Source organism: Salmo salar, chromosome ssa01, assembly GCF_905237065.1.
Source record: "Salmo salar chromosome ssa01, Ssal_v3.1, whole genome shotgun sequence".
Taxonomy (NCBI): Eukaryota; Metazoa; Chordata; class Actinopteri; order Salmoniformes; family Salmonidae; genus Salmo; species Salmo salar.
The window spans coordinates 12,823,275-12,833,620 of record NC_059442.1 but is presented as its reverse complement, the minus strand read 5'-3'; the positions used below and the strand labels follow the sequence as shown (position 1 = coordinate 12,833,620).

Below are 10,346 nucleotides of genomic sequence, written 5' to 3'. Positions count from 1 at the left end.
GTGAAACTAAGAATTGCATTGATTTTAGCCTACAGGGTCTTCACCACTTATGGAATTGCAAAACTTTTCATGTGTGGTGAGATGTGAAACTGTATTTGTTTTGCAATTTAATTTTGTAACATAGCAAAACAAATCCTGGGAGCATTTTTAAATATGTGAAGCATCGCTATCCCACTGGGCACAGACGGCAGTTCAACGTCTAGTTTTGATTAACATTTGGTTGAGTTGTCAACTAACGTGAATTCAATGTGAAATCAACAAATGCAAAAAAAAAAAAAAAAAAAAAAGTTTTGTTGAAACAACGTTGATTCAACCAGTTTTTGCCCAGTGGGTTATTGTTATAGCTATTGTTATAGTAAAGAATGAGGGAATAATACGCTTCACGGTCCTTGTATGAGGCTGGTAACCATGTGATGAACTTGACTTCTCAACTGCCAGCTACTGAAGTATTAACAGAGACGTGTGGGTTATGAAGTTAATTTGACCTCTGGTATAAATGTTGCAGTAACTGTATCTCTATGTATGTGATGCATTTAAAACATATTGTTTAATACGCTGTGCTGCACTCTCAATGTAAATATGAACTAACAGATATATTGTTATTGAAATGACTGTTTTTTTGTTTCACAAAAACATTTTTATTCAAAGCTTCCATTAAAAGATTCTGACAAATATCACTATGAATGCAGACAAATAAGAAAAATACTTTTCAAACCTCTACTTTTTAGAAATCAAGTCTAGCTTCTCTTCAAATATTAAACAAACTCTAACTCTCTTAAGGACAGTTTCTCTGACACAGATTAAACATAGTCCTGGATGAAAAAGCATGGTCAATAGAGTATCTCTTGAAATAGTTTTTAAGTCCAGGACTATGTTTAATCTGTGTCTGGGAAACTGCCCCACAGTGTTTTAGAATGAGCAATGGATGATTTAACTCTTCTGTTATCTACAGTATGTGATTTATCAAGCAGATTATTTTAGTGTTACATTCATGTCACATATGCATATGTTGTTCCTGTCCTTGGGTAAGTCCCATTACCCTCTCTCATGACAAAATATAGGAATCATCCCAAGGTGGCGTAGGTATCAGCACCATCGAGAGCATCCTGACTGGTTGCATCACTGCCTGGTATGGCAACTGCTCGGCCTCCGACCACAAGGCACTACAAGGCAGTGTCAGAGGAAGGCCCTAAAAATTGTCAAAGACTCCAGCCACTCTAGTCATAGACTGTTCTCTCTGCTACCACACGGCAAGTGGTAACGGAGCGCCAAGTCTAGGTCCAAGATGCTTCTAAACAGCTTCTACCCCCAAGCCATAAGACTCCTGAACATCTAATCAAATGGCTACCTAGACTATTTGCATTGCCCCCCCCCCCCCTTTACACCTCTGTTATCTTCTATGCATAGTCACTTTAATAACTCTAAGTACATTGACTCTGTATAGATATATAGTCTCGCTATTGTTATTTTACTGCTGCTCTTTAATTACTTGTTACTTTTATCTCTTATTGTTATCCGTATTTGTTTTAAACTGCATTGTTGGTTAGGGGCTCGTAAGGAAGCATGTGACTAATACAATTTTATGTGATTTGAAGGTGGCGTAGGAATCATCCCAAGGTGGCATAGGTATCATCCCCTGTCATGTAGGCGGGGGACAGGTCGCTGTAGGCTTGGTTGGTTTCACCACAGTTCATGTAGACTTCTCCCTCATCCCCAGCCTGGGCCTGACTCCTCCCCCTAGTGGTGACAGCAGACACATGATCAGCATAGTGATCAGCATAGTGACCAGCATAGTGATCAGCATAGTGACCAGCATAGTGACCAGCATAGTGATCAGCATAGTGACCAGCATAGTGATCAGCATAGTGATCAACATAGTGATCAGCATAGTGATCAACATAGTGACCAGCATAGTGATCAGCATAGTGACCAGCATAGTGATCAGCATAGTGACCAGCATAGTGACCAGCATAGTGATCAGCATAGTGACCAGCATAGTGACCAGCATAGTGATCAGCATAGTGACCAGCATAGTGACCAGCATAGTGATCAACATAGTGATCAGCATAGTGACCAGCATAGTTATCAGCATAGTGACCAGCATAGTGATCAGCATAGTGATCAACATAGTGATCAGCATAGTGATCAGCATAGTGATCAGCATAGTGATCAACATAGTGACCAGCATAGTGATCAGCATAGTGACCAGCATAGTGATCAGCATAGTGACCAGCATAGTGATCAGCATAGTGACCAGCATAGTGACCAGCATAGTGACCAGCATAGTGATCAACATAGTGATCAGCATAGTGATCAACATAGTGATCAGCATAGTGACCAGCATAGTGACCAGCATAGTGACCAGCATAGTGATCAACATAGTGATCAACATAGTGATCAGCATAGTGACCAGCATAGTGACCAGCATAGTGACCAGCATAGTGATCAACATAGTGATCAGCATAGTGACCAGCATAGTGATCAGCATAGTGATCAGCATAGTGACCAGCATAGTGACCAGCATAGTGATCAGCATAGTGACCAGCATAGTGACCAGCATAGTGACCAGCATAGTGATCAGCATAGTGACCAGCATAGTGATCAACATAGTGATCAGCATAGTGATCAGCATAGTGATCAGCATAGTGACCAGCATAGTGACCAGCATAGTGACCAGCATAGTGATCAGCATAGTGACCAGCATAGTGACCAGCATAGTGACCAGCATAGTGATCAGCATAGTGATCAACATAGTGACCAGCATAGTGATCAGCATAGTGACCAGCATAGTGACCAGCATAGTGACCAGCATAGTTATCAGCATAGTGACCAGCATAGTGATCAGCATAGTGACCAGCATAGTGATCAGCATAGTGACCAGCATAGTGACCAGCATAGTGATCAGCATAGTGATCAACATAGTGACCAGCATAGTGATCAGCATAGTGACCAGCATAGTGATCAGCATAGTGACCAGCATAGTGACCAGCATAGTGATCAGCATTGTGACCAGCATAGTGACCAGCATAGTGACCAGCATAGTGACCAGCATAGTGATCAGCATAGTAACCAGCATAGTGACCAGCATAGTGACCAGCATAGTGATCAGCATAGTGACCAGCATAGTGACCAGCATAGTGACCAGCATAGTGATCAGCATAGTGACCAGCATAGTGATCAGCATAGTGACCAGCATAGTGATCAGCATAGTGACCAGCATAGTGATCAGCATAGTGACCAGCATAGTGATCAGCATAGTGATCAACATAGTGACCAGCATAGTGACCAGCATAGTGACCAGCATAGTGACCAGCATAGTGACCAGCATAGTGACCAGCATAGTGACCAGCATAGTGACCAGCATAGTGACCAGCATAGTGATCAACATAGTGACCAGCATAGTGACCAGCATAGTGACCAGCATAGTGACCAGCATAGTGACCAGCATAGTGACCAGCATAGTGATCAACATAGTGATCAACATAGTGACCAGCATAGTGACCAGCATAGTGACCAGCATAGTGATCAACATAGTGATCAACATAGTGACCAGCATAGTGACCAGCATAGTGACCAGCATAGTGATCAACATAGTGATCAACATAGTGACCAGCATAATGCTAATTATAATCTCATACACAGGCAGACAAATGTAAAACATACAAATATGATTTGTTCATCATGCTCTTACTTTGGTGCTTTTGCAGGTCCAGTAAATCCTGGAAGTACATGGAAAATACATCACAGTAAATCAAACCAACACTTACAATGTCTGAATGAACATTGTAGGCTTTTCAGAAACCTACTATAGTCCTATATTTTGATAATTTACAACAACACATTACTTCCTGTAACTACAGTAGCCTACATGTTATAATAATAACTGCAGTATAGCTGAAGACTTGGCAGAACTGTTGATACAGTGCAGTATACTTGACAGTGTCACTCACCTTTGGCCGGTGCACTATTGGTGGCCAAGGTCTCTTGACCGGCCCTCTCTTTGGCCCGCTGCCTCCAGAGCCACAGCAGCAACAAGGTCAGTAAGACCCCGGCAAGGAGAACCAGCACCAACCCTGCCACTCCTGCATACACACTGCCTAAGGGGAGAGGAGGAACAGTCAATTGAACTGTATTGACATTGATGTGCCACAGGCTTACACTAAAATCTTAAACTTTACAAACCTATGCTATAAAGTACTACTGTGCATCAAATATTGATACATACATTGAACAGCAGGGTTTGACAACATAAAACTATTGATAAATGCAATCCAAAGTTATAAAAACAGAATAATGACATGGTAATGTGAGAGGCACCATCCCAGTACATTATCTTTTCTTTTGGTACATTGTCACTATCACACTACCATTACCACACATTATCGTCATCAGCTCAGTTTTCTACTAATGTGGATGTTATGATTGATGAGTAGATTACCAGTCATGGGGAAGTAGACGATATAGACTGTGTGGGAGGGGCTTTGTTGCTGCTGCGTCAGGACCAAGATCTTGCTGTAAGCCTGGCAAATGTACTGCCCACTCTCCTTTGCCATGCTCAGGGTCAGCTCTCGCCCGATGCCCACATCCTGCCACCCACCCTGCTCGTCCAACCTGCTCCAGCTCCAGATGACAGAGGGGGGGTGGGAGGTGGCCTGACAGTACAGGGTGACACTCTGCCCCTCCATGGTGACCAAGTCCTTGGGTGTGGATGACACCCACACATTGGAGAGTCTCTCTAGAGAGAGGAGGGGACATGATAAACTACTTTGTTGTACTCAAATAAACACAGATTACAGATCCAGACTAAATTCTTTGAAAAATGTTTCGAAAGGGTTCTTTGCCTGTCCCCATAGGAGAACCCATTTTGGTTCCAGGTAGAACCCTTTTTGATTCCAGGTAGGATTGTAGAAGGATAGAAGAGGGTGGGAGAGGGGGGTGCAGATTGTAGAAGGATAGAATAGAGTGGGAGAGGGGGGTGTAGATTGTAGAAGGATAGAAGAGGGTGGGAGAGGGGGGTGCAGATTGTAGAAGGATAGAATAGAGTGGGAGAGGGGGGTGTAGATTGTAGAAGGATAGAAGAGAGTGGGAGAGGGGGGTGCAGATAGAATAGAGTGGGAGAGAGGGGGTGCAGATTGTAGAAGGATGGAATAAAGTGGAAGAGGGGGGTGTAGATTGTTGAAGTATGGAATAGAGGGAGGGGGGTGTTGAAGGGTGGAAGCTGGGTCATTATCCTAGCCAGGGGCGGGGCTGTTACTATAAACACTGACATAACTGTGCTGGGTTCTGCTCCGGTGAAAAACAAGTCAAAATAATTCAGCCTGGCTGAACTACTCAACTCTCCCTGCCTGCTATGCTTCTGTCGTCTTAGTGGTTTTCCAACAGGAAGCTTTAACTGCAGTCCCTGCCATCCCTTTGTGTCTCTAAATGAGTAGGGTTTTCTCGCATAAGTCCAGGAAGCTATTTGGCGTTGCCTTGGTGTTGGCTGTGTATGTTCCCCTGGGACGGGAAAGTAATTAGTTGGTGAAAAAAGTCGAAAAACACAATCCCCTATTCTAGCATCCACAAACATGCCATGAGAATTAACCATTTGTTTTGTGATAACTATGAAGTTAACGAGACTTTTGATTTAAAATAACTTCCAGTCACGTACCTACCACAGTCAGGTTTACTACATTACTGTAGTACACTGTTCCATTGTAATAACCTGAACACGCGTATTGTCCAGAGTCCTCAATGGTGACAAGTAGAGTCAGAAAGTTGCTGTTAATGTTCATAGCTGTGTATGCGGTCAGGTTCAGACGGTACCAGGTGTATTTGTTCACAACAAATGATCCCATACAATACATTTGGACGGTCTGACCAGCAGGCATGACCGGTGCTCCAATCTGGAAGATCAAGTTGGCCCTTTGGCTCTCCAGGAGAAAAGCTGTCAAAAGAGACAATGGTTAGAGAAGGCAACTAAAAAGCCCTGCTTGTAAATGTAACACTTACTATACGAAATGGACACTTTTAGCCTTAACTACACTGGTGACACAATGTATATTTTAATGGGTAGTGTTGGCAGATTCATTTGTTGTGATGATTGTAATCATTAAAGGCACAAATCCTAATTTGAAATCCATGCACTTCGACTTCTGCGTAAATTATATAAATGGTTGGTAAATGCAAAAAACATTGAGTTGTGGGTGCAGATCTCCAGTTAGGATTCAGCCCTAATACAGTACATACGTAATATTAACCAATATACAGTAGACCATAATGAGAGGTCTTACCTGGTTTAACAAACAAACAGAGCAGAAGAAAAACAAGTTGCATGTTTAGTAGCTGTAGTTTTTTGCTATATCAGATATACGTTGACCCCTGGTACGATGACACTCTGGACCTGTATGTTTGTGTTGTTCTTTACTTGGTCTTAAAATCCTGATGGGGGAAGTTTAAAATGAGAAACGAAAGGGACAGGAACTTTGAGTTTCCCCCTGACTGTTAATCTGTAAACAGATTTTCATCCTCAGGTTGAACTGGAACAATATTATTGCATGTCTATGGTTTAGATAACCTTTCTGTTTATATCTGTCCAAACAGCTTTGTTTCTCCACATCTCTACTATCTGTTCTCAATTATTTAGTAATAACTCACTCCAACTCACTCTAATCTCTTGAGGCCTCTGTGAGTCGCCATTTCATTCACCTCACAAAATAGTTTGTCCAACTTCAATCTCATTCTGAACTTTATTAGCTAGGTTCCATGTTCTCTACTGTGACAACAGAAATACTGAGCACTAATGACAGGCTCCCCTTCAGAAAGAGTATACTCTATCTTGGGCTGGGGTAGAGGTTACATATAGGCTCCATCCAAAATTGCACCCAATTCCCTATAGAAATGATTCATAGCCCTTAACTTATTCCACATTTTGTTGTGTTACAGCCTGAATTCAAAATTGATGAAATATGTTTTTCCTCACCCATTTACACACAACACCCCATAATGACAAAGTGAAAACACGTTTTCATCTATTTTGCACATTTATTGAAAATGTAATACAGAAATATCTAATTTACATAAGTATTCACACCATTGGGGTAATACTTTGTAGAATAACCTTTGGCAGCGATTACAGCTGTGAGTCTTTTTGGGTAAGTCTCTAAGAGCTTTCCAAACGTTGATTGTGCAACATTTGTCCATTATTATTTTCAACATTCTTCAAGCTCTGTCAAATTGTCACGACTTCCGCCGAAGTCGGTCCCTCTCCTTGTTTGGGCGGCATTCGGTGGTCGACGTCACCGCCCTTCTAGCCATCGCCGATCCACTTTTAATTTTCCATTTGTTTTGTCTCTGTCTTACATACCTGATTTCAATCCCCCAATTACCTGTTCATTATTTAACCCTTTGTTCCCCCATGTTTGTTTGTGAGTGATTGTTTCTATGTAGGTAGGTCCGTTATTGTGGGCTCTGTTTTTGTATTGGATTTATTATATGTTGAGTAAAATACGTTTATTTACTCTTATCTGCTGTCCTGCACCTGACTCCTATACACCAGCTACACATAGACCTCTTGACAGAATCACTCACCCGAAAGAATGGAATCAGCTGGAGCAGACGCCCTCCCTTCAGAGATAGAGGAGCGCGTCCAGCAGCATGCGACCATATTGCAACATCTGGGCACCGCCATGGATCGTGTGCTGCAGAAGATGGATCATTGGGAGAGAGGATTAGGTCGTCCAGCGCCTCCAACAGCCCCACTACAGCAGGTCCCACTGTCCACCCCTCCTTCACCCGGTTCCAGCGGGATCCGGCTCGCACTCCCGAGGGAGTATGATGGGACGGCTGTCGAATGCCAGGGGTTCCTACTTCAGATTGAGCTCTACCTGGCGACCGTCCACCCGGCTCCTTCGGGTCGTGTGAGCGTGTCTGCCCTCGTCTCCTGCCTCTCAGGCAAAGCACTGGAGTGGGGCCAATGACGTATGGAGTGAGGGAGACGCGGCGTTGGACCATTACGCAGAGTTCGACTGTTCCACCTAAGGCAGGGGACGAGGAGTGCACAGGATTTTGCATTGGACTTCTGGACCCTGGTTGCCAGCGGGGATGGAACGACAGGGCCCTGATCGATCACTACCGGTGCAGTCTACGCAAGGACGTCCGTCGGGAGTTGACCTGCCGAGACACCACCCTCACATTGGACCAGCTGGTGGACATGTCCATCCGGCTGGACAACCTGCTGACTGCCCGCGGACGTCCGGATCGGGGCCTGTCAGTTCCATCCCCCAGCACCTCCACTCCGACGCCCATGGAGCTGGGAGGTGCTGCACTTAGGGCGACCGGAGGAGGGGCCATTCCCTGCACCATCTGTGGCCGCAGGGCACACTGCTGATCGGTGCTGGGGGGGTTCCTCAGGGAGTCGAGGCAGCAGGCAGGGCACTATCATGTCACCCCAGGTGAGTTGGCACCAGGCTCACCCACAGCCACCTGTTGCTCACATGTATGTGTTTATTTCATTTCCTTAGTATTCCCCGCATTCCCAGAATAAGGCCCTCGTAGATTCAGGAGCAGCTGGGAATTTTATTGACCGTTCATTTGCCCTTAGTTTAGGGATCCCCCTTGTTCCTGTGGATATACCCTTCCCTGTGCACGCCCTAGATAGTCGACCATTAGTGTCAGGGCTGACTAGGGAGGCCACCACTCCACTAGACATGGTTACGCAGGAGGGTCATAAGGAGAGAATCAGTCTCTTCCTTATTGATTCTCCTGCGTTTCCCGTGGTGCTGGGCCTACCCTGGTTGGCTTGTCACAACCCCACTTTTTCGTGGCAACAGAGGGCTCTCAAGGGGTGGTCACGCGAGTGCTCAGGGAGGTGTGTCTGGGTTTCCATCGGTGCGACTACAGTGGAAAGTCCAGACCAGGTCTCCACCGTGCGCATACCCTCCGAATATGCCGATTTGGCTCTCGCCTTCTGTAAGAAGAGGGCGACTAAATTACCACATCGACGGGGGGATTGTGCGATAAATCTCCTGGTAGACGCAGCACTTCCCAGGAGTCACGTGTATCCTCTGTCACAGGAGGAGATGGTGGCTATGGAAACATATGTCTCCGAAACCCTGGGGCAGGGATACATTCGGCCCTCCACTTCACCTGCCTCCTCAAGTTTATTTTTTGTGAAGAAGGAGGATGGGGGTCTGCGCCCGTATATTGACTATTGAGATATCAATCAGATCACTGTGAGGTACAGCTACCCGCTGCCTCTCATCGCCAGTGTGATCGAGTCAATGCACGCTTCTTCACAAAATTGGATCTCAGGAGCGCTTACAACCTGATGCGTATCCGAGAGGGGGACGAGTGGAAGACGGCATTTAGTACCACCTCAGGGCACTATGAGTACCTCGTCATGCCGTACGGGTTGATGAATGCTCCATCAGTCTTCCAGGCCTTTGTTGACGAGAATTTCCAGGACCTGCACGGGCAGAGTGTAGTGGTGTATATCGACGACATTCAGATATACTCCGCTACATGCGCCGAGCATGTGTCCCTGTTGTGCAGGGTGCTTGGTCGACTGTTGGAGCATGACCTGTACGTCAAGGCTGAGAAATGTGTGTTCATCCAACAGTCCATCTCCTTCCTAGGGTACCGCATTTCCATATCAGGGGTGGAGATGGAGAATGACCACATTTCAGCCGTGCGTAATTGGCCGACTCCCACCATGGTAAAGGAAGTGCAGCGGTTTCTAGGGTTTGCCAATTACTACCGGAGGTTTATCCGAGGTTTTGGGCAGGTAGCAGCTCCCATTACTTCACTGCTGAAGGGGGGGACCGGTGCGGCTGCAGTGGTCGGCTGAGGCGGACAGGGCTTTTGGTCACCTGAAGGCTCTGTTGACCTCGGCTCCCGTGCTGGCTCATCCGGATCCCTCTTTGGCGTTCATAGTGAAGGTGGACGCGTCCGAGGCTGGGATAGGAGCCGTGCTCTCTCAGCGCTCGGGCACGCCACCAAAGCTCCGCCCCTGTGCTTTCTTTTTGAAGAAGCTCAGCCCGGCAGAGCGAAACTATGATGTGGGGGACCGGGAGCTGTTGGCTGTTGTCAAGGCTCTGAAGGCATGGAGACATTGGCTTGAGGGGGCTAAATACCCTTTTCTCATCTGGACTGACCACCGCAATCTGGAGTACATCCGGGTGGCGAGGACACTGAACCCTCGCCAGGCAAGGTGGGCCATGTTCTTTACCCGTTTTGTTTTCACTCTGTCCTACAGACCAGGTTCCCAGAACGCTAAGGCAGACACACTGTCCCGGATGTATGACACAGAGGAGCGGTCCATGGATCACACTCCCATACTTCCGGCCTCTTGCCTGGTGGCACCGGTG

The 10,346-nt window shown here is 45.9% G+C and overlaps 1 protein-coding gene across 1 annotated transcript; it reads right to left on the bottom strand.

The window, feature by feature from the left end:
* Positions 1–1,505: 1,505 nt before the first annotated feature.
* Positions 1,506–6,447, bottom strand: LOC106562077 (uncharacterized). The gene is made up of 6 exons (XM_014126672.2): positions 6,273–6,447; positions 5,651–5,926; positions 4,439–4,735; positions 3,951–4,097; positions 3,692–3,719; positions 1,506–1,737 (listed from the first exon to the last, which is right to left on the bottom strand). The coding sequence occupies exons 1-6, from the start codon at positions 6,313–6,315 to the stop codon at positions 1,608–1,610; spliced, it is 921 nt and encodes a 306-aa protein (XP_013982147.1). The 5' UTR covers positions 6,316–6,447; the 3' UTR covers positions 1,506–1,607.
* Positions 6,448–10,346: the final 3,899 nt, after the last annotated feature.